At 42.5% G+C, this 25,647-nt stretch overlaps 1 protein-coding gene across 2 annotated transcripts; it reads right to left on the reverse strand.

The window, feature by feature from the left end:
- Positions 1-2,365: 2,365 nt before the first annotated feature.
- On the reverse strand, positions 2,366-16,148 carry malt1 (MALT paracaspase 1). Of its 2 annotated transcripts, XM_031747592.2 has the most exons (17): positions 15,842-16,148; positions 14,736-14,902; positions 14,269-14,390; positions 12,585-12,732; positions 10,466-10,644; positions 10,272-10,368; positions 10,124-10,171; positions 9,083-9,106; positions 8,931-8,975; positions 7,793-7,996; positions 7,290-7,467; positions 6,475-6,546; positions 6,250-6,377; positions 5,700-5,849; positions 4,837-4,994; positions 4,586-4,711; positions 2,366-3,221 (listed from the first exon to the last, which is right to left on the reverse strand). In XM_031747592.2, exons 1-17 carry the CDS (start codon positions 15,988-15,990, stop codon positions 2,730-2,732), a joined length of 2,487 nt encoding a protein of 828 aa, XP_031603452.1. In that variant the 5' UTR covers positions 15,991-16,148; the 3' UTR covers positions 2,366-2,729. The 2 variants fall into 2 exon arrangements, with proteins under 2 accessions (XP_031603452.1, XP_031603461.1); XM_031747601.2 differs by lacking the exon at positions 10,124-10,171.
- Positions 16,149-25,647: the final 9,499 nt, after the last annotated feature.

Consider the following 25,647-nt stretch of genomic DNA (forward strand, 5'->3'; position numbering starts at 1 on the left):
ATAAACAGAAAAACATAAGTAACTAATTTTTGGGGTTGTTTTCTTTTGGTTTGATTGTTTTTATTTCAGGTGTATTGTTAGAGATCAGTAGTAGAAACTAACAAACATGAGTCATCGATATATTTTTAAGGTACTTTAAGGCTCATTTCCAGCTCCAAGTTTTATACTAAACCAGCCTTATATTACTTCCCAGTAACACACACAATCCAGTTAAAAACAATACTCAAGTGACTACCTGCCACGCACCTTGTAAAAGGTACTTACAAACTCGATTTACTACTCCAAAAGTATGAACATTTCTAACTGGGAAACTTGACATGAACGCAAGCTGGAAAAACACTTGAACTTGCAAAGTTGTTGGAGGCATGCTTAAAAGCATTGTGGGGTGAAAATCAATATTTTTCATATATACAAATTCATTTATTGTTTGAATTTAATTTACAATAAGTTACTTGACTGTAACCTGTAACCACTACATAAAGTGATCTATACTAATTAGAAGTCATGATTAAAGGGGACATGAAATGCTGCACATATAAAGGAACCGTTGGGCCCTACTCTCAAAAACTGAAGCCGGGTTTAATACATAAGGCTACGTTGACACTGCAGGCGAAAGCGCATCAAATCCGACTTTTTTGACCCTATGCGACTCATATCCGATCATGGTATGACAGTTTGAACAGCACAAATCCGATATTTTCGAATCCGATCTAGGTCACTTTCGTATGTGGTACTGAATCCGATACATATCTGATGTTTTAGAAAGCGACTGCTGTTTGAACGGTCATGTCGTATTAAATCCGTCTTTTACGTCACTGACACAAGACAGACGCCAATTATCGGCGTCGGAGAAGCGCCCGAGAAGACATCGTGAACGCTTCCTGGCCATCCAGTGTAGATGTTAGTGAAACTGTTGGGAAGACAACGTTGGAGAAACGTGAACATTTTATTTGTACCGTATAATCTGCAGATTCTGACAGAAATCTGCAACTATCCTTTGAACCACCGCTCCTCTCTAAAACAGCAATAAGGAGAATTATTAGGCCATATGGAAATAACAAACAAGTCCTATACAAGTCTTTATATTAAGGGTCATCAGTCAAAAAATACTGTTTGGGTCTAAACAGCGAGTTGCGTGACGTCTTCTTTTGCGCATGCGGGCCGCTTTGAGGGTCGTGAACGTTTCACACTAGAGTGCGTTTGCTGTCACATTTTATTTGTAGTGTGAACAACCAGACAAAAAAAATCGGATTTGATCAAAAAATCGGAATTGAGCATTAAGACCTGCAGTGTGAACTTACCCTAAGGGGTTAAAGTTTAAAAAAACAAAAAAAACATGTTTAGCGCCATCTTCTGTCAGTACGGAACATGACATCGTGTGGTTGGTTGGTTCTGGCTAATAGATGTTAGCTAACTAGTGACAGAATCAATAACGCAGAGGAAAATAAGGTCATTAAAACTAAAATTCAGTTTAAGTTGATCACATTTGTGGTGTCTCTCGCTGCAACAATGAGTTTTATGTTAAGAAACGGAGGATTTACTGTTCACTTTCACTCTGTCTCTTCAGCAGTAAGTGGCTCCTCGCTGTTTGGCTAGTTGCAGTCAAACGGGAAAATCCAGGGTTAGCCGTAATGTTTGGGTTTGTAAAGCACTTTATAAATGAGGACCATATACTTTAATGGTATATTTGTAAGAGAAAATAAGGAAAGGCTGATCCACTATAAGATTATTTCCAATTTATGCTATTTCTACAATTCAGAGGAAAATAATATACTTTTTGTACCGTTATTTGATGGCTGTAATGATATATAAATGCATATATCGTGTAAGTGTATAACATGTTATAAAAGAGTGGGACGTCAGGTTAGAAGACAATTGTTTTCTCAACTTATAATAGCTAGAAGCTCTTGCACTTTTTGATGATTTCATTGAAATTTTTAAATATTTAAAGCCCAAGTACATAAAACACTGAAATAGTTTGGGGGTTTTTTAAGAAAAAAAAAGATAAGTCTGTATATATCCATCCATTTTTGTCCTGTTGGCGTCTATCGTAGCTGCCACAGGGTAAAAGAGGGGGTACACACTGGGCAGGTCACCTGTCTGTTGCAGGGCTGACACAGATAGACAGACAACCATTCACACTCACACCTACAGCCAATTCAAATTCACCAGTTAACCCATTCATATATTTACTCTGTGAAAGCAGAGAGAACACATGCAAATACACACAAACTCCTCATCCAGCTGGTGGATTCAAACCCAAGACCCAAGACTTTTGCTGTGAGGCAACAGTGCTAACCACTGCACCACCCTTAACCTGCATATATAATAGCTAAAAGCTGCCAAGTCACAAATGCACAAGTAATAATTATAAATACAGGAATACAACCATGGTTGTAAACCACCTCTTTTTCTCAGGTTTATTTGATAAAATGCATACCATGTATAGTTTTTATTTTAATGCCCACCTGGTTTGTAGTTTAAATGCATCTGGCTAAGAAAAATAGTTTCAGCTCTATTTTTGTCTCTGAAATACTGTTACATTAGGAACTATTAGTCAGTTTACTCAAATACATGTTTTCAGTTCTCAAAACAGATTTACAAAGGTCAGCATAACGTTTTCTGAAACAACTGATGTATAAAATATAAAACCTATTTGAAATATGTAACAACAAGAGCAGCAGTAATACAGATTCAGAACTACAGACATTTAAAGCTTCTCTTCTGTCTCACTGTGGCTGTAGCTGCAGACTGTTGATGAACACAGTCTGCAGCTCGTTGATGTCGTCTGTGGTCTCTATGGGAATGCTGAGCCTGCCTGGTGAGCTCGAAAGCCCACCGGAGGTGTACGGTGGGTCATAGCGACACTGGCTGAGATTTTCATAGTAGATATCGCTGCAGCCTCCAACTGCGCCCTGCAGATGCTCACCGATGTCCAAATAGCGATGCTGCGGGGAGAGGCGGTTGTAGTCCTGGGTCTGGTGTGACCCGTGATAGAGGTGGTGGCGGTGTTCGGGTCCAGGGCTGTGACAGGGGCTGTGGGATGGACTGTGGGGCATCAGGCAGGTCTGCAGGCAGCTGTTTCGCCTCATGGCCCGGTGGAGATCCAGTCGGGCTATCAGCGGCTTTCCGATGTTGATGCTTTTCGTCCAGTGGATCGGATGATCGTCATCCATGGCTGTGAAGGTTCCCTGAAGGCACACGGTGAAGACCAGCTCCTCCTGTTGCATGAGGTATTAGCACACAAAAAGTTGTATTAATCAACACTCAAAGCTGTTGTAGCACAAAATGAAATCACATCAAATAATTTCTGAATTCTAAATCATCTCAACAACTGTGAATAAACTATGGTGACCAGGTAAATCCTCCTACTTCCAGTGATCCTATAAGTTTTCTATGTGTCAACTATTCAATAGTTTATCTATACAAGAGGAAAGGTTTAATGACTTTTCCTTTACACACGCAAACATCACTATATCTATTAGATCAGAGATTAGCGAGGATTAGCAAGAGGAGAAGATCTTAATAAATCATAATCTTAATAATGTAACAAAGAAAACAATACTGGCGACCACTAGAGCTGCCTCTCAGCCTCCTAGAAGATCCACCTATGACATAAATGTGAAAACCCTATTTGATTTTCAGATTCGTTGACCTCTGACACCAACATGTCGTCACCCTGACAATATACCATTAACCATCATCTTTTATAGCTGAAGAGGAAAGATTATCCGCAGATGTTGATGTAGCAGCGGAGCAGATGTTACAGATGTTATACAAAGCTTGTCCATTAAGTGGTGCAGAGGGTGGTCAGGAGTAATCATTAATTATCCATAAACATTAATCACAGCTAGTCATTTGGTTGACCTCTGATGGAAAGAATAGCAAAAGTGTACTCATTCAAACTAAATTCAAGCTGAATTCAAACAGCAACAAGACTGAAAGGATATAATTCCCTCAGCAAGTAACATGGATGCACTCCACAGCTGGTAATTCAATATCCAGGCCAGAGAAACACGTTCGGGATTTCACATCTGTTCCTACTGTGGGCGATCGTGGCTCAAGAGTTGGGTGTTCGCCTTGTAATCGGAAGGTTGCCGGTTCGACCCCCAGCTTGGACAGTCTCGGTCGTTGTGTCCTTGGGCAAGACACTTCACCCGTTGCCTACTGGTGGTGGTCAGAGGGCCCGGTGGCGTCAGTGTCCGGCAGCCTTGCCTCTGTCAGTGCGCCCCAGGGTGGCTGTGGCTACAATGTAGCTTGCCATCACCAGTGTGTGAATGGATGGATGACTGGTTGTGTAAAGCGCTTTGGGGTCCTTAGGGACTAGTAAAAGCGCTATACAAATACATTTACCATTTACTCCTCAGATCAACTTCTCCATCAACCAGAAAAAAGCCAGTTACATTCACACTGTGGCCTGGGAGTGTAGTTAAAACTCCATGAAACACATCCTACTACGCTCCGATCAGCTCACATTAACCATGATGTTAGCTGGATGCAGCACTCTATATTTCCTCCAATTAGGTCCAGCTCTGAAACCTAGCACAGTAAACGATATACTGTACATATCTATATTTATTCTTACCCTGAGCTTCTGCAGTGAGCTGAGTCTGGTGTAGAGACAGTGCTGCGGCAGACTGCTGGACAGGAGGTAGATCCCTGTCTCCTCTGGAGTTTCTCTATTCATCAATTTAGGATCCACATCAAGGTCCTAAGGGAGTTTTCACAAACAGAAAAAGTTGCACATTTACAGTCACTTATGGTGTAACTTTTCCTTCGCTGCTTAATGATAGACAGATACAAACATGTTCTGCTTTCAAGTTCATGAAAGCATACCTGTGAGAAGTCAGTGACGTGTGCTTGGCAGAAGGACATGTCAGTAGGTTTCTTAACGATGTGAGTGTAAATCACGAGCACATTGGAGAACTCTGCAGCGAAGCCCAACTTAATCTGAGCGCCGCAGTCAAAGTTGAGACACATACTCTCAGGAAGTTCTGCAGTGAAATACAGAAATTAATTTAGACTCATATACATTTAAGTTTGCAAACCATAACCAACAGTCTAAGCATTTACTTAAAATAAAAACTAAAAAACTTTGACTCATGTCCCAAAGATTAATAATAACAGCTTTATTATAAATCGTGTGTATGAATAGTTTTTTGTTTTTACATTTACATTGACTAAAATAATTGAAAAAAATGCTAAATATATAAACATTACTCTCTGCATTACACTCTTTTTAATACAACTAAATAATGATTAACACTACAATATGTCAAATATATATCACTCATTCACCAAAAATGTCTTAGTTTGTAAAATACTGAATGCTTTCACTGCTTCTCTCTAAAGTGCCACAAATAAAAAGAAAGAAAAAGTGAGAAGACTAACAGGTTGGGACCAATATTTAGAGGAACTGGGTCCCCCTGACACACTGTGAAAACAAGATTTACAACAGTAACAGTGACTGGCTTCTCCATTGTAGGGGCAAATACTGGAAGAGGCACCGTGGCTGTTACAGGGTGTGCCTCTCACTCTACTGATCGTTGCCCCTTCACAGTGTAAGCTGAGCACTTTTTTACCATTTGTAAACATCTGACTGAGCCTCCAGTGCTGAGCTGCCATAGGCAAATAGGGGTTTTTCCAAGCAGAGATAACATATTTTAAAAAATGCTTTAAATCTCTAGTACTAAACTCACCGTGAGCTTTTGCCCACTGTCGGCTGTGAGCATGAGCGAGATCAGCGCTGTCTCCGGGCAAAATAGGATCCGTCAGCGCTCTCCTCTCCGACAGACTGCTGCGGATCTCCAGAGCCTGCTTCCCCTTTGTAGCGTCAAACTGGCCCATATCTGTGCACAAAACAATCAGACAGTCTGCAGTTATTATAACACAAAAAGCCAAAACATCCTTACATGAGCTGAAACGCACTCAGATTAAAAACACTGCAGGGAGCTGCAAGGCATTGAATTTTTAATTTAACCAAAGCTAATGGATCATAAACCTGTGGGTCCTTGAAGGAAACTCCATTAGCCAACAAGCATGGAAGAATAATGGAAAGCAGAATGCGTTTAATTAAATTTTTTTATTCTTTTATTCTTTTTTAACTGACCGCTGAAACACATCCTGCAGGAAACACAGCAACTGAAATGCAATTTAATTTTAATTTGCTCTACTGATCATCTTTTAACTAAGTGCTTCCTACATTGTCTCTGCTGTTAGCATATGTTGCATTTTTGTGTTGTTTCTTACCCTCGGCGACTCTGTCCAGCACCACAGTGATCTTCTCGTCATCCAGCAGACGCTTCTTCAGAAACTTGACAAACACACCGTTGGTGAAGCCGGTGGAGCTCAGCTCAAAGGCCTCTGCATCTTGGCACCTGAACAGCCAAACAAAGAATTCAGCACTTCATATCTGGGAAAGCAAAACCATGTATGAAGTTAATTTATGGATCATAACTGATGTTTTGGACTTACGTAGCATATCCAAAGACAATGTTGGCGGTAACCCTCAGGACGACGTTTGGAGTGCTGTCATCGTGAATATTCCTGAAAATAAATAAATAAATATGTAAAATTTTGATACTTTCTAGACTTTAAGCTAGAGAGACAATACTTTCCTAATTGTCCTTTTCTTAAAGAAAACAGAATATATGCTCAAAGAAAATTAGAGGAACACTCAAAGCAGACATTGGGTCTTGAAGGACAACATACTCAAGTTGAAAATCTTTAAAATAAAATCATGTAAGTCAAGGGAAAACATTTGAGCGCTGAACTCAAAATCTCGTGATGAGACGCCGGATGACGCCCTGTTTGATCTTCTCGCAGACCTGGATCAGGACATCGAAAGCTCATCGAAAGACTGGATAGTCTGTGGCTTTATTTGGCACCGGGTCTTTTATCCCATTACCGAACAGCAATCAGTGTAGTGCTTGCTAGCACGTTTAGGTCTGTGTGATTTTCAAAGGATATGCCTCCCCAGACCAACACTGACCCACTACAAGCAAGTCATGCTGGATGATGTTACAGGCATACTGTTCACCAAGGTGTCTCCAGATACTTTGTCACATGTGCTCGGTGTGAATCTTCTGCTGCACCCTCCACAATCTTGAGACTGTGTCGGGAGAGATGACACATACAGATGTGCCATCCTGGAGAAGGTGGACTACCTGCCCAACCTAAATGGGCTGTGGACACCATCTCATGGTATGAGCAGTGACAATAACACTAACAAACACCAAATCTAGAGAAAATTCAGTCAGTCATTTTTTCTGAATGACTCTAGCACTCACCTCTTCCTGCACATGTCCAGCAGAAAAACATTGAGGTCCGTCTCCTTTTCCTGCATCAGTTTAAGGATGCTCTGCACACATAAACAGTTGGCTGAGCGGTACGGATTTGGAGCATCTACTGGCACCATGAAACTGTTTCCATAATTTTCATATCCGTGACCAGCATAGTACAGCAGACCTAAAGAGGAAAGTCGGCATTTCAGTCAGGCAGCTTAGAAATACAAGATCTGGTTGCATACAGCTTTTTTTTTTACTGTTGTTATTTAATGTTTATTTAATTAGAATAACATTTGTTAAGTTTTAAATAATCTTAAAAATGCTATGCATGAATTAATATTTTCTTATTTTATCAAAACATTGTATAAAGTATATGCTTAGATTAGAAGGATTAAAATTGCAGTGTTTCTCTTTCATGCTGTGTTTTGGGATCCTTATATTTCTGTCACCCTCTGGGCTGAAACAACTGCCAATACCGCCCAGAGGTAAGTCAAATACAAACGTACCATAGACTCCTTTGTGAAGCAGCAGTAGAAACTCATCTACAGCATTTCTCATCTCTGACTCTGTGAGATCTAGTAGCGAAACCACCTTGAAGTTTAGCTGCCGCAGGAGGTTAGTGAGATCATAAACATCCACCATCGGAGCTTTAAGCTGCGGGTGGTTCTGGTAAGACAGGTTGCCGATGAGCAGGGCCACTTTGTCAGTTGCTGGGATCAAACACATGAAAGGGAGAAAATGATGAATATAATGAAAGGAAAACCATCCAAAAATCAATGACATACATGGTTTCAGAACTGGAAAGTGAAGTGGAAACAGAAAATAACTGAAGGTGGAAGCGCTGCAAAATAAAATGACATGTGTGACAACGGTGCAAAATCCAGTTATGAAACCTTACAGGTGTGTAGCTAACACCAGAACAAAGGCAGAGTGCACTGGAACATGACGTTAAGTAGTATCGGTTTAAAGGTGTGATCACACAGGGGGTTTCCTTTTTTCCCCCATACGACTCATCTGCTTTGCTTACTTTTAATATCATGTAAATGACAACAAAGTCCATGTTTTTTTCCTGTCCTTTATTTGAGTACATCTGCTGGTACTGTTTTGCACAGGATCATTTGTTCAGTTAGACTACAATACATAACGATTTCCAATGCCAGTTCCTATTTTTTTGCATGGCTGCACAGTACACAGTACAGTTACAGCAAGAAAAACATCCATCAGAAGAAACGCAAAATTTACATACATTCACAGCATTTGCAGTTTATTGTTTGCACAAACTAGAAACTGAGGTAGAGATGATAAGAATCATAATAACCAAGAAATGGAGGGAGGAAGGAAGGAAGTGTTTCATACAACAGTGACATTATTATCACTGATGTCATAAAACACACCAGCCTTTTGTGAAGCTTTTCCTTTTTTGGTGTGTAGCTTTCTTTAGTGGGTGTTATTCTCTGGTGTTTAGTGCATGATGCTGCAAAGTGTTATTTTGTCCTTGTGTGTGGCTGCTAACACTGTGCTACAAGAAGGTTTCACATCTTTGTGTTGGCGTAAGTACTGAGACTGAAACTGATCTCAATAGTATCGCACATACAGAGTAGAGGAACTGTGCACCAGCCATCAGTCCTGCATAAAGACACTCACCATAAAGTTGTTCAGGAATACTGTTTAGGAAGAATTCATTGGAACCTAAAAAAACAAAACAAGAGAGTAAACACAAAGCCAAGCATAACATAGGAAGTGCTGTTAAAGAGAAATATTTGATGTATATGCTTGCTGCCTGTGGTTCCTCTTACCTTCTCCAATGGCGTAAATGTCATCTAGGGAAAAAAAAATATCATTATCACTCAAGTTTAGCGTACAAAACTGATTAGTTAAAGGAAAGGGTGAAACTTTAATAAGTAATAATAATAATATTCAGAATTAATAAGAAAGAAAAGACCAAAACCAACACTGAGGTAATCTGCTAACGTCTCTTTGTGCACAAAGACACATGATCAGTCTGCTCTATGTCTACATTTCATTTACAGACTTTACAGAGATTCAGGGGAAGCAAACAGATGCACACAACAGTGAGCAAGACGCATATAATGTTTCAGTATTTAAGTTTAAATGATGGGTTTCCAGAAAGTCATTTTCACACAGATTTCTTTTTTTACTTCCAAGCTGGCCAGAAAAACAATTTGTTTAAATGAGTAAACACTTTTTAAATGATGCTGGAAGCTCGTGGGGGTTTTTTTTTTTCCGCAGTAGCAAACACTGTGTGTCGTGTCATTCCTAGTTCCCCTCAATCTCTACAACTGAAGTAGAGAGTACAAAATTAGCATGACCCACAGAGCCACAAAAACCACAATAATTGAAAAAACACCAGAATGACATACAGAAATTATTTGGTGGTCTAAATGTTTCTTTGTGAGTATTTGTAGTATTCAAAGGATGCTGAGTGTGGGACTGCAACGGTCATCATCACAAAAGGACACGTAACCACAACTTAGTGCTTCAGAAATGTTTCCCATACAGCAATCAAGCTCTGTCACACAGCCAGAGAAACACAGTGAATGGTTGAATTGGATCACTTCAGTTTTGGTTTCAGTTTTTTCATTATGCTTTTTTAAAGTACCACAGATAAATATGAAATGCATTAAAGATGACAGGGAGGATTGATTTCAGTAAAACCAGAAAGCATGCATGTGAGTTTTGTGCTAATTAGTGAGACTAATCCAAGACCACGATCCACATGCAATCTGAATGAAGCTGTGATTTCCATACGCATGCAGCTAACACCTGCTAACTGTTACTCGATTTAAAACACCATACACCCGTGCCTTCAACTCTACCTTCAGAGCACTCCATTGCCCCTGAAATCTGGACTGATATCCTTGGTGCTTTCAGTTAAGAACAGAGGCAAATAATCGCTCAGTTATAATGACAATGAAACTGGTTCAAGAGTAATTTTAAAAAAAAACGTCCTCAAGTGTGACATACCTATCACAACATCAACTTCATTGGTCCACATTCTCTCAGAGCTGCTGCTGATCTCACAGCGATACCTGCCTTGTTGTTCCTGCATCACGTGAGGAATCTGAAATATACACACAAAGTTATGCCACAACAGTTTTAATGTCTCAAAACACACACACAAGCAATAAAAGAAAAAAAATCTTCCCATATCCTCTCACCATGAGTTTCCTCTTTGTGGCATTCAGAATTGGGACTCCATTTCTGTGCCACTGGTATCGAGGAATCGGCCGTCCCACGGCTCCGCATTCCAGCTGCAAATCTTCCCCAACATGTAGCCGTTGGGACTGAGGCTGGATCACCACCTTTAGTCGACCATCTAAAGAGTGATAACTCTGCCCTGGTGATGTGAGGAAAGAAGACAATTACACACAGGACTGCATAATGCATTCTTCATCCTTTAAAGGATTCCCATTTCAGCTGTTCTCATCGCTGGAAAAAGTGACAGAGTTTCAGGTCCCGCAAAAATAAACAAGTCCTGTTCAGACAAAGAACAGGAAACTGAGGTCAGTGAGCTTCAAACACTGACAATATCTCAGTGATGAATAATTTGTTTTGAATGGAGAACATCTGCATAAAGTCAGAATAAAAGGTTGGATTACTGAAGGAAACCTTTGTACACAACACCAAGAAAGAAACTTCTGATTAATTGTGTAAACTGCAAGATTTTGCATACCCTTTTATGTTATTTCATTACTAATACATGATTAGGCTGCAAGTGTTGGTTGTTGTCCTCATAGAGGGATATAGGTTAGCTGGGAAAGTTATTTATTAACAGTCAACCAAATCAGGCAAAGCTATTTTACAGTGACAAAAGCTTATAGTGTGCCATTTATTAGCTTTGAGCAATAAGCCCACATCTTCTTCACAGCATCCATGTTATTTTCATATTCCAAGCACAGGAGCACAGGCTAGCTGGAAGGAAGTAAAACAACAACAAACATCTAAAGAGCATATGTATTAATGCATGTGTGCTAGCTATGCGCACAGTATATAGGTAGCACACACTGCAAGGCATCAGGTCAGAACTATCACAGTCACTGGTCCTTTTTGAGGATTTAAATTACACATTTAAACTTCTTCTCTAGTACCACACATTCAAGATGTGTACCAGCAGGTGTGGCTCTGGATTATGAAACAATGGCCAAAGATAATAAGACCATTTACACACAGCAGTATGGCGGAGACGACATCTTTGCTACCAAAATATTTTCACAGCACATTCATGTGCAATGAGTACAGTAATGAATACTTCGACTGCTATCCAAACAATATAACAACAAACTGTCAATCACTGCTGCTTTGCATTGAATAGACAGAGCTTTTGGTCTTATAACTAATCTGTAACAATTGTGATGTAACAGGAGTGCAGTATTTAACACCACACTAATTCGCACGCATGCTAATTTTGTCACAGAGATTCTTGACTAAGTCGTAGCGCAGAATTAATATTTAGCACATTTATGCTAATAACCACAGCAATTATCGGCTCTACAAAAAAGGCCCCTTCTCTAACAAAAAGAACTCATGACACCCCTCCTTTCTTGGCCAGAGGTGATGTGTATTTGGAGGTTTTTTGGTAGGCGCAGTCAATCAATGCAAATGGGAGCACTTGGCCAGTTTCCAGCATTTGAGCTGTCTCCCCCTCTCTCTCTCTCTCTTATCTACCCAGTATCGTGTTACTTGTTTTGCTGGCTTCAGCCTTGTTGATATAGTTTTGCATAGTACAACACCTTACACCAGGCGTCGGGGAACTCCAGGCCTCAAGGGCCAGTGTCCAACAGGTTTTATATGTGTCCTTGATCCAACACAGCTGATTTATATGGCTACATTACCTCCTCAACATGTCTCGAAGTTCTCCAGAGGCCTGGTAATGAACTAATTGTTTGATTCAGATGTGGTGACCCAGGATGATATCTACAACCTGCAGGACACTGGCCCTTGAGGCCCTTGAGTTTCCAATCCCCGCTCTTACAATCACCATTTTAACTCCGACTGCTGAGATGCTGACAACACATACTTCATAACCTCTTTTCGGTTAATACTTTTAATTTAAACTGTGTCTCTTTCAGTTTTTGTCATGGCTCATGAGGTGACTCATGACCAGATAGCTTAATTTTTTCTATGCACACAGTGGACAGCATATAGACAGTGATGTATTTCAACTCCTAAAGCCCAGAGATCTTAAATATCAACAATCAGAGCTGCAACATCAAACATCACCTTAACTGAACATGATTTTTGGACAGATCTGCTGAATATAAACCTGCACAATCTTACCGTAACACAAGGTGATGTTCAGGACATCCACCTGAGCCCACTGGCTGAACTCAAAGGCATCTCCACAGTTGACTCTGCAGATGTAAAATCCAGCATCCTTCATCTGGACTGGACTTATTACCAAGTCTGGGGAGAAGCTGTTTGGAACCTGAAGTTTGAAAAGCACATTTATTAGTTTACAAGGTTGTTTCCAGCTCAGAAGTGAGACAATTTTGACACTACAGTAATCAATAATGCCTAAAAAGTCTGCATGATGGAAACATTATGTCATCATTATGGACATAATAGACTGGAAGCTATATACATTTTTCTCAACTTGGGCCTGTGAACTTTGTCTTTCTTTGATCTTCTAGTGTCAATGATCCTTTACGAGTTGCTGAAATCCAAAAAGGGATGATAAAGTCTTTTACACCACAGGATCAGGAGCGAGCAGGTCACAAGGAGCACTGTTTCTATTTGAGAAAGGTGCTGATTGAGATCACTTCAAGCCCAAACTTGTTAATTTTGTACTTCAGCTGAAGTTTGTGACTCACTGCTTAAAATCCTGACTTCCTTAAAGACTTTTGCCAGGAAGTACTGCTTAAGGAAATGCATTTCAGAGACCGTGAGACACAGTTAACAGTTTGGAAAAAAAATAAATAAATAACCTTGCAGTTACCTAAAATTACATTTAGTGTCTTGGAAAAAAAACTGAAAAAATATTGTGTATTTATAAAACTAATGTCCTTAGTTTTAGTCTGTTAGTTAATTTAGGGAAATCAGGCAGAAGAGGCTGACAAACAGCCTCCTTATAATAATTAAAAACACAAAAAACAACACTAACTCTAATTAAATTTAAACGTTAACTACACAACACAAAACTAAACTGAAATGAGAAAAAAACCCTCTGTAAAATAAGTGAAAATAAACTAAAACAAAAACAAAAACTCATTACAAAAGATCAAAGCTATGAGTAGAAACTCAGATATGAACTCCTAACAATACGACAGCATCTGAATGCGTTGTCTTTTTCTATGATTGAGCACCCACGTCACACTTCCGAAAAAAGTTACATCTAGCAAGTCAGAATGAGTAACACCTATGTATCCTTTCAGCATGGCGTCACAAGACTGAATGCATGCTGACGTTGACACATGCAGACATTTGCAACTGTGCACTTTTATGAATTGCTCAGCTCACTAAAAAACATCACTGTGCTATAGGAAGAGATTCAGTTAAGTTTCTTAACCACTTATTTAGGATCACCCATTAACTATGATGAACCAACAGTGCCATTTACTGCACCGATGATATGGTAATCATGTGTTCTCACTATTGGAAATACTCTGTTTGTTTTATGGGAAAGTCCTGACTGAGAAGAGAATGCAACAGCAGGACTCAGTAGTGATGAATTTACCGGATCATGCAGGTGGACTTTGTACTAGGAAGTTGTCGGTTTAAATACCATTTAATGTCTGATCAGACCACGTTGGACTTTTTTTGTTTGTTTGTTTGCTTTTTGCTTTGCTTTGCTTTGTTGGACATTTTTGATCTCACGTGCATTTCAGTTGTGTAATTTTTAGTAAAGTTAGTAAAGTTATGGCTGCAGTGAATGTGTAAAAAACACTAAAGAGGTTTTAACGCAAGAACTTTAATTTAAAGTCAGAAAAAAATCAGTGTTTGTGAGCGTGTCAGAGGAACTCACCTCTTCCTTAGATTTGAACCACTGGTACTGTACTGGAGACTTGCCCACAGCATGGCAGCTGAGCCGCAGATTGTGGCCACATATAATGGATACGGACTGGGGCTGAATGAGGATCTGGAGGGCTGCACATGTACAGGATATTTACTGTGAATTTACACTGAGTTTAGATGGACTGTATACAGCAGAACTTTGTGGTGCTTCTCTTTAAGGTTTAACTTTAATTGCCAAGCTAGCAATGGTACAGATGAGTGGTAATAGCATAATAAAACATTCCCTCTTGAAACCTACATTATATGAACCCTGATTACTGCTGCACTGACTTAAAACTGCACTGACAATGACCTATAAGTTTCATCCAAACAGCACAATGAGCTGTGAGCTTCAGATAAGAAATAAATAGAATGCAGAAAGTGAAGATCAACCTGCATGATTGACAACATAGCGGCATCAATGTGGTTTTACTCTACCTGGCGGTTTCAGGCACTGCAGAGCCTCTGAGTTGCCTAAAGTTTGAAGGTAGTCCATCAGATGGCCCGTGGTGCAGCCTCGCTCTCCCATCAGCCTCAGCAGCATGAGACTCGGGCTTCCCTCCAGCTCCAGCACCTTCAGAGAGCACATCTCCATGTCATCCGAGCTGGAAAGGATGTAGGTGACTGTCAGCATTTCATATTTTAAATCGTATTACAGTAAAACTCATCTTTACCGTTTTCACAGACGAAAACTCAGGTCATGAGAAACTGTTAGACAAAGATAAGGGAATAAGTTTACACAAGTTTAAAAGAAAAACAAATGAATGATAATCTTTACACCATCTGCACCGCTTAGTGCACAATCAGTGAAACACTTTATCTAGTGACTTTATTAGTGTCATACTCTATTTACCTGAACTCTTTCTTTTGTGCAATTTTACACTTGTCTAAACTTATTAAGTTTGTACTTATTTGATTGAGCTACATTGTTTTTTAAGTTTTGGCTGCTGTTTTGGTATAAATAATGCATATTTGATCTTATGAGCAGACTGCACTGTACCGGGAATATATGTACTCAAACACACGGTGTAATAGTGATATTAGGCAGGTGTGATTTCATATGTTACAGCTGTACAGTAACAGCTAGGATTAAAAAAAAAAATCAGAAGCAAACATTTGTCATCACCATTATTTGTTAATGAAACTGCATATAAATAATGATTGGACCCTACATTTTTGATTGATAGTTTCATTAACTGGCATTAACCTGGAAGATGCTGTAATGAAAAACAAATAGTTGTCCAATTTAATCTCTCAAAGGGGGTCTCTTGATTTATCAACTTGGAGTTACATATTTATCTATGCCAGAAAATATACAGGTTAATTGTGCATTACTGTATTACATACTCTATACCTTTATTTTTTAATATAAAGACACAACATAAAATTCACAATAACCAATAAACTGAACAGTGTAACTATAATGAAAGTTAATCGCGTTAGTCCCCATTAGCTTTAATAAATAAACCGGTGGTTGAGAGTATGCATGCAATGATTTCTGGTCATTTACTAAATACTAGTACTAATAGCAATTTTTAACCCACCTGACTTTAAACCGTCTATCATTGCCAACAATCTCTCCAAGTTTTCGCCATCCTTTAGTGCTGGATTTGTCCAGCACCTCACACAGCCTCTTCACAACCGGCTCCTTCAACGAGTTGATCTTCGTGGACCGTTCCAAAGAGTCCGACATGACAGTTCCTCAACCAAAGCTCACCATCAACGTGTTTCTATCGCACGCAAAAGCAAAGTTATGGCACGAAAAAAAAATGTCTACTTCCTGAAAGAAATGATAAAAATGACAGACACGCCTACAGCGTCGTCTTGGTTTTTCCCCGTGGTGCAGCTCAGTTGTGGTTTCCTTCTGCCAAAGACCACTTATGCGTAAAGATGAATCTCTGCATGTAGGCTTGTGAGGCGAGAGGCGAAAAGAAACAACCCCAACTCTGGCCTGTTTTCGGAGTTTACCTCCTTTTATTAATTCCACGCAATTAAGATAAACCAAGTAACTTACTCAAAAATCAACCTGTGTGATATCTCATTTTCTATTCGTAATTTTGTTTGGCGTTAATCGAAAGAGGATACCCTACTAGCTAGCTCTGTGCAACTGCCAAAGAGAGTGTAGCTGCTGTCTACTCGCCATTTGACAATGAATGAACGATTAACTGAGCCCGCAATCAACACCATTATTTGGTATTTGTTCAGTGGATTTTAATACGTCAGAGGTTTCTTTAATGTAAACGCTGCTAAAACTAGCTAGTATATACCAAATAACCCGTATTTATTAAGGTTAATCTATATATTCTTTTCTTTTCACATGCAACATCCATCCTCAAACGAGTGCCCAGGCATAGAATCACAAACCAAGTGGCACAGAAAGTTGAGGCGAGGCGACTCATCTCGCTCAATTTGCACTCTTTGGCTGTACTCAGCCGCTCAGGTGGGAGCCGGTGACCTCCTCATAGTGGCGGAGCTAGAAAGTTTTCTATAGGTTATTGGTTGGCCCAGAAAATGAACAGGTTTTTTTAAGGATCAATCCTGTTTTCATTTATGTAGGTATAACTTCCTGGAAAGATACCTTGAGGACTCAAACAGTTTTTACCCAGCACTGACATTGTCAAGTCAAAACTGTTTGCAATATAATGTACACAAAACTTTTATTTCATCTACATGTCACAAAAAAATTGATTCTGTTAATCTAGACGTAATGTTTTCAGTGGGGGAAACATTCACTCATCCAAGTGACCATTTAAGTCTCAGCTGACTGCAGGGTTCCCCCACCTTATAAACTAAACTGACTAACTCTAACCCGCAGTCAGCACTGGGTTTGTGGGTTGACCAAAGGAGTGGCTTGACACCCCTTGTCTCCTTACAGAATCTCAGAGTTTTTCTTCCACATATTCATATGGAGACTGGCTCTCTGTAAATCCTGTTTTGTAATGCTGGCAACTCCACTTTCTAGGTGAAAAGGTTGTCTTAAGTAAAGCCATGACTAAGTAGGATAATTTTCCCTGTTTGTAATCAGGGTCACTCTTTTTTTCTGCTTTTACATGCTTTTTTTGTCCTTGCTGCTCTTTCCCTAAGTTTTTCAGAGCAGACCATATATAATGGCTTTGTTTAAAGGCACTTTTTGTAATTGCCCCCTGCAAAATGTAACAAAACAATTCACCACAAGGTGGCACTGTTTTACCACTAGAAGCGTATCTTTTCAGGCGTGTGCTGCTGTTCAGTCAGCCCAGTTCCATAATAAAACACAAAACCTAACTAAACCAAGCTGTCTAAACTTAAGCATGAAAGCATGTTTTTCATTAATAATATTTTTTAAAGTGATGATGCATGAAAAAATTTGAGATATACAATAGATTCGGTATATAGGAGAATGGATGAATGAAAAGTAGTGTTCAAATATAATACTGGGAAATTCATGTTGAGGAACACACAAAAGAAAAAAGTTAATGTACAGAAACACAAACTAATAAAATGATAGTTGTGACTATATTTCACAAACTGCAATGAGACTGCATGGTGCTGTTAGTGTACTCCTAGCGCCAGTCCCAAACCTGGACTTATTTCCTCACATACTTTTGATATTTTTAGTTATTTTTTGATATCTTTAAACTTGTCACAGTCCTGGTTCGGTGACCCAGTGTTTTGTATTATTATTATTGTTCTTTGATTTCATCACGGTTTATCATTACTAGTCTTTTGGTCTATGGTTCTGTATTTCTAGCTCTCTAGTTCTTCTTCGTTTTCTGATTTCTAGTTCTTGGGTTTTGTTCCTGTGCCCCTCACATTTAGTGTAGGTTTAGTTCTGACTTCACGTTTATTTTCTCATTCCCCAGTCAGTCGTGTCTCAAGTCCATGCCTCTGTGCCTGTCTTGTGTTTCCTGTTTTATTTTGATAGTCCCTGTCCTGTGTGCAGTGTCTGGTTTAGCTTTCCCTTGTCTCGTTAGGTCTGGTGTTACCACCTGTTCCCCATCCTCTCATTGTCCTGCTTGTGTATTTAATGCCTTTGTTTCTCTCTCTTAGTTGTTGTGTCGTTCCCTCATTATGCTGTGTTTCTGCCCTCTGTGTTCCAAATTAATTCCTATTTCTCAGTTCCTGGTTTATTTTCTGGTGTTTTAGTTTGAGTTTTCGTGTTTCTAGTTTCAGGTTTTGCTTTTGTATTTGTAGTAAGTTACTTACAGCAAAGTAAAGCTTGCCTCCATTTGTTCACTCTTTCATTTAGGAGTCCTGCGTTTGGGTCCTACATCCTGCCTGCTACACAGCAAACCTTGACAAAACTGTTTCTGACACTGACTTTTTCTTCACTATGCAATCTTTTGTCCTGCACCTCCTTAAATTGTCTTACTCAATGTGATTCTCTGTTCTTAATGATTTTACATATTATAAATTGATAGGTATTTCCATTCATTCCTATTGATTTTTAACTCTTTGTAAACAAACCTTCAGTGTTTAGTGTTATTATTTTGTAGAATATTTTACCCTAAAGGTTAATGGGGTCCATCCATTTATAACTTTATATAAAACACTAATCATATTTTAGCAGCTGGTGTAAGAAGATGGCATTTTGTCTGTTAAAAAAAAAAATACATAAAAAAAAAAGACGTGCAGGGAAGCCACAAATTTATTCTTAGTTTCAAGTTACTCACCATGACAGTCTATGACGATTAGAGACATGAATCTATGAGGAGGTGCACCACAGCTTTAACATTTGTCTATGTAGAGTCTATTCAACACAGACTGCAAAACATGCAATAGTCTTGCAATAACATGACAAAATGCATTCTTAGGATTTGCAAATGCCAACTGGAATCATGATGGTAATAACAACATAAACTCACCTTTATTTAACGTCCCCAAACAAACATGTTCTTTTTATTGTTTATGGCTATATAAGTAAGTAACGTGTTTCATATAAAATGTGAACATGAATTAAACAGAAACTAAATGTGTGTCACTGTTAACTGAACCACCGGATCAGATGGGCTAAGCACTGCCTGGATAGACAGGCGTGTGGAAAACTACTGGAGAGCTTCTCTGCTGAACGCAAATTTTTGTTGCTGTGGAAGTTATCCTGCAAACATGTAATGCTTCGCCCAGCCTTCGGGCAAATTACAACTAGTCACACTTAAAGCTTTTCACTGAAACCTGTAATTTTACCACATTTGTTTTAAACAATCAGCCCTTTTTAATAAAGCATTTTATTCCTATTGAGCAATCATGTGAGAAGATTTCTCCTATCTTAAAATCAGTCTGAGTAATTTCCAGCCACACTTACCAGTTTCAAATAAACACAGCCAAAGAGTTGACTGAGAGAGTCCAAATGTAACAGTAGAGAAAATGCTGAACACTGAATCATAGTGGATATAATTAGGCTTTTTTTGGCCAGCTATTAACTGTGATTCTTAATGACTCATCTAAAATCAAATGCCTAAAACTGTATCACATGACAAATACTACAACCCCACTTCCAAAAAAGTTGGGACGCTGTATTCAGTGTAATTAAAAACAGATTACAATGATTTAAACTCATATTTTATTTGCAGTAGAACAGAAAACATATAAAATGTTTAAGCTGAGAAAATGCACTATTTAAAGCAATATACTAACTCATTTTGAATTTGATGGCAGCAACATTTCTCCCAAAAAATTGGTGCAGAGCCATGTTTACCACTGCGTAGCATCACCTCGTCTTTTTACAACAGCCCATAAATGTCTGAGACCAGCTGCTGGACTGTGGGAGAAGAATGCTGTCCCATTCTCGTCTGTTAGAAGAGTCTAGCTGCTCTTTCATGATGCACTGAATGTTTTCATTGGTGAAAGGCTTGGACTGCTAGCAGGTCAGTTCAACACCCAGACATAGATGCAGTTCGACAGGCTGAAATACCCACGCCCTTCCCTGAAAAATACATAGTCTGGATGGGAGTATATGATGCTTTGAGCGTTGATGGTGCATTTTTAAATGTTTCCAATTCCATAGGCACTAATGCACCCTCATACCATCAGAGATCATCTGGATCATGTTCACCTACAGCTCCTTTCTTACATGACAGAGTTTTAACTGGTATTTGTGGATGAACAGTGAACTGTGTTCACAGACAGTGATTTGTGGAAGTGATCCTGAACCCATGCCGTGATGACCAAAACTCGCAGACAACCAGTATTGATATTCAGTCTTATCTCTTGCACAAAGGGATTTCAGAATCCCTTGATGATTATGTACTGTAGATGATGGGATATTCAAAGTCTTTCCAATTTTACGTTAACGAACATTATTCTGAAATTATTCCACAATTTGTGGACAGCTTTCTGTAAAATGGTGTCCCCTCTGCCCATCTTTACTTTGGAAGCTCTGTCTGTGCTTTTTTTTGATGCCCATGCATGTTACTCACCTGTTGCCAATTAACCTAATTAGTTGCAGATGTTCCTCCCACTGTTTTCTTTTTAGAATCAATTACTTTTCTGGTATTTTCCCCCATCTGAACATTTTTTAAATGTGTTAGTGCTATTATGATGCTATTAATGGAAGGAGGCTTAAAGGAGCTTATATTTTCCTTAAAAAATTGAGTTTAATTTTTCACTTTAAATGATTTATATTTGAATTGGGATTTGATTGGGATTTTTTTTAGGCCAATTAATTAAAGTAAATGTCCACATCATAGAAAAAAATCTCTAAACTAATGACTAGCATACTGTAACGTTCTCAAGAACCAGACGTTTTGGTCTCAGTTTGTCCGTTTATTCGGTGACATAGGCAAACGGGCCGTTAACTCCGGGGAGAGTGCTCTCATACAACACCTCACTTCAGCCCCGCACAGTCACACACAACAACAACAAGGACCCCCCTCCCCTTCCTGCACACATTAACTCCCCTTTTCCCTGCAGCACAACCAAACATGTAACTTAAAGAAACAACAGCGTGCAGAGATAACCAACCTGACTGTAACATAACATTTAACCATCGTTACACTGCCCCCCCAGCAATAAGTTCCTCGTCCCCGAGGGAACAACACAGTCTCTGAGGCGGGGTGGTAGCCTACGTTCCCTCCTTGACCTCCTGAGCCCCTGGGGTGTACACGGAGCTTCGGGGCTTTGAGGTGAAGAGTCCGAGGGAGGGGAACGCAGCTCCAGCCGGGGGTCCCTCTGTGCATGGTCATGGGAGCTCTGTACACGTCCCTCAGGGAAGGAGGGGAGGGACTGCCCCCTATAGGGGGCCATCCGGTCTCTGTGCAGCGCCACTTTCCTCCTTCTAGGAGGCAACTGCACCCTGTAAACAACTTCCCCCACTCGCTCCAGGACGCTGCAGGGCCCCACCCAGCTGCTACCCAGTTTAGGACACCGTCCTTTCTTTCTCTTTGGGCTGTAGACCCACACCAGCTCCCCAGCACGGAAGTGCCTCCCCTTAGTGGTGATGTCATAATTCCACTTTTGGCGCAGGCCTGCCTTCGCCAGCTGCTCCCGGGCGTAGGAATGTGCAGAATCCAGCCGGTCCTGCAGCCTCCTTGCATAGTCCCGGCCTGGTGGTGCCTCTGGCGCGTCCGGGGGCTTCCCAAAAGCCAACTCTGCAAGAGTTCTCAGCTCTCTCCCTAACATGAGCAGGGCAGGCGTACACTGGGTGGAGTCTTGCACTGCCGACCTGTAGGCCATGAGGATAAGGGGAAGATGGTAGTCCCAGTCCTGTTGGTGTTCTGAGGTAAGGATGGCTAGCTGCTGGGCCAGCGTCCTGTTAAACCTTTCCACCAGTCCATCGCTTTGGGGGTGAAGTGGGGTGGTGCGGGTCTTCTTAATCCCAAGGCGTTCACACATGGCAGCAAATACCTTGGACTCAAAGTTACGCCCCTGGTCACTGTGGAGGGTCTCTGCTGTTCCAAAGCGGCTGAACATCCCCTCCACTAATGCCTCAGCGACAGTCTCAGCCTCCTGATCTGGGATGGCATATGCTTCCGGCCACTTGGTGAAATAGTCCATGGCCACAAGGACATAGCGGTTTCCTCTGTCTGTACGAGGAAATGGGCCCAAGACGTCCACAGCTACTCGCTCCATTGGAGCTCCTGCTGGTTGCTGCTGAAGCTGAGCCCGGGACTGGTCCTGTCGCCCTTTGTGCGAGGAACATGCATCACAGCTGCGGCAAAAGTCTTCCACATCCCTCCGCTGCTGACCCCAGTAGTAGCCCTGGCGGAGGCGGCGGAGGGTCTTGGAGACCCCAAAGTGGCCGGAGCCAGTGCTCCCATGGCAGGCTTCCAGCACAGCTGACCTCAGCGACCTTGGCACCACAACCTGCCACCGCTCCTCCCCTGTGGCAGGATCCTTCCAGGCACGCTCCAACACCCCCTCCTTCAGCCTGAGAGCTGTAAACTTGGCCCACAGCCCCCTGGTACAGATAGAAAACCCAGTGACCTCATCCCAAAGGGGTCGCTCCTCCTTCTCCAGCCACTGCAGGACTGGCAGCAGGTCAGTGTCTTGTTCCTGCCATGCCCTCCACTCCGCTGCATCCACCACCAGAAGAGCCCTGCAGGTGAGCTGTGTTGCTCCATCCATTGTTGTGAGTTCCCGCTCTGTCTCCTCTCGCTTCTCACAGTAACGGCAGCCAGCTGCAGCACATGGGCGGCGAGAGAGGGCGTCTGCGTTAGAATGGTGCGTCCCTGCTCTGTGCTCCACAGTGAAATTGAAGGCTTGGAGCTCTTCCAGCCAGCGAGCCACCTGTCCCTCTGGCTCCCTGAAAGACATCAGCCACTGGAGGGCGGCATGATCAGTTCTGATAACAAATGATGTGCCACACAGATAGTACTTAAAGTGTCTCACCCCTGCCACCACGGCCAGCAGCTCGTCGTGTGACACAGTAGCGCCGCTCACTCCTGTTCAGGACCCGGCTGAAATGCGCCACCACCTTCTCACCTTCCGGCCCAACCTGCGACAACACAGCTCCCAGCCCCACATTGCTTGCATCAGTGTCCAGGACAAAAGGCAGGGTGGGGTCAGGGGGGGCGAGGACTGGGGACTCTGTCAGCGATCTGCGGAGGGTGTTGAATGCCTGCTGACAGTCCTGGGTCCAGATGAAGTCACGGTCCTTCTGCAGCAGGCGGAAGAGTGGTGCAGCTATAGAGGAAAAGCCCTTCACAAACCTCCTGTAATAAGGCGCCAGTCCTAGGAAGCTTTGAGCTGTTTCTGGTCCGCTGGTGTGGGCCACTCAGTAATGGCGTGAATTTTCTCCTCCAAAGTGCCGATGCCCTCCTGACCCAGCTTGTGGCCCAGAAACTCCACCTCCCTCCTCATGAAGTGGCACTTGTCGGGGTGCAGTTTCAGGCCTGCAGCCGCCACCCTCCCCAACACTTGTCTCAGGGCATCCAGGGCAGCATCAAAGGAGCTCCCGTGTACTAGAAGGTCATCCAGGTAGACCAGACACCGCTGCCGTGGAACACCAGCCAGCACACTGTCCATCAGCCTCTCAAAGGTAGCAGGAGCGTTACAAAGACCAAAGCTCAGGACTTTGAACTGCCATAGTCCCCTGTTGGTGCAGAAGGCTGTCTTCGGTCTGGACTCAGAGGACAGTGGCACCTGCCAGTAGCCACTCCGCAGGTCAAGGGTGGAGAACCAGGAGGATCCGGCTACTAAATCGAGAGACTCGTCAATCCTGGGAAGGGGTAAGAGTCCTTTTTGTCACTTTGTTGAGTGGTCTGTAGTCACACAGAAACGCATCCTTGGGCTGTTTTTCTTAGGCACCATCACCACAGGGAGGCCCACGGGCTATCAGATGGCTCTATGATGCCCGCCTTCATCATTTCACACAACTCTCTGTCAGCAGCCTCCTGATGAGCCAGGGGCAGGCGGCGGGCGCACTTTAATAGGCTGGGCATCCCGGTCTCAATGGCGTGCTCCACCAAGTGTGTCAAGCCAACATCACTTTCCTTCAGGGCAAAAATGTCTCCAAACTCTTTTAGTACCTGCCATAGACTCTCTTGCTGCTGTGGAGTCAGCCCCTCACAGTTCTTTGACCAGATGCTCCTCACTGCTGAGAGCCTCTCCTCCTCCCCCGCTTGCTCTTCTGCTGGCGGGTCTGCGGGGGTCTCCGAGGTGGAGGTGGACGCTGCGGCAGATGCTGGGCAGATGCTGGGCAGACCGGGGGAGGAATAAGCTGCACCTTCTTCCCATCAGGGAGTATGAGGAAGCCTTTGCCCAAGTCCAGTACACCACCAATGGCTCGCAAAAAATCCAGCCCAAGGATGCAGGCGTCCTGCATGTCAGCCACCCAGGCAGCATAAGGCACACCGAGGTCCCCCACCTTAAACTGGAACACTCCCCTCCCTCTAATTGGGGCCAGATCCCCGGTCACAGTCTTAAGTCGCACATTAGTTGGTTGCACAGCAGCTCTGGTTGGGACGACATCGGGTCGGACCAGCATTGCATTGGACCCCGTATCCAGAAGGGCCGTACAGGACACCCCCGCAATCATCACTGGAACATGGCAAAAGTCGCCAACCTGGGTCCAGCCCACAGCGATGACCGCACCGGGTGGAAATGGTGGTGGTGTGGGGATGTCGTTCTCCCTGGCCCGTGTACTCCCACCTACACGGGCCCGTGGGCGTTTCCCTGAGCCGCTGCAAGCTTGGGGCACTGCCTGATGAGGTGTCCGACTTGTCCACATCCCCAGCAGCTCTGTGGTCGGTGGCGTGGGCCAGCCCAAGGGGAAGGTGACTGCAGAGAAGCCATCTGAACCAAACCGCACAGGCCCGCTGGCATCTCCATCTGCTCCACAGGTGCTGACATAGCCCTCACCACATGTGTGTCATCAGCGCCCCCAGAGGATCCTGCAAGCATCTCCCTCTCCAACGCTAGCTCCAGGGCTGCACTGAGTGTGGCCGGTCGAGCAAGCTGAGTTTGCATCTGGAGCTCTTTGGGGCTCAGGGCCTGCAGGAACTGGTCCCGAGCTAACTCCGCCTGCACTGATGGTGGCATGCTGTCATACGCCCTCCGGCAAAGACACTCGACTTCATGGGCCAAAATGCGAAGGGGCTCTCCTGGCAATCTGCTTCTGTTGTGGAACTCCGACCTCAGCAGCACCGGTTGGTTATACTGCCCGAAACGTCTCTGAAGTGCCCCAACCAGAGCATTATAATCTCCCCTTTGCTCCTCGGTCAGCAGCAGCAGGCATGCAGCTGCATCCTCACACAGGCACAAAGCCAATTGGAGAGCTTTATGTTCCTCAGACCAGCCAGCTGCAACAGCTAACAGCTCAAACTGTGCAATAAACACTTCCCATGGCGTCTTGCCGCTGAACTTAGGCGTTTTTATGTTCGCCACAGCTTGCTGGGCGCCGCCATGTTTGTTTACATCACGTGATGGCGCGCCA

This window comes from Oreochromis aureus, linkage group 12, assembly GCF_013358895.1.
Source record: "Oreochromis aureus strain Israel breed Guangdong linkage group 12, ZZ_aureus, whole genome shotgun sequence".
Taxonomy (NCBI): domain Eukaryota; kingdom Metazoa; phylum Chordata; class Actinopteri; order Cichliformes; family Cichlidae; genus Oreochromis; species Oreochromis aureus.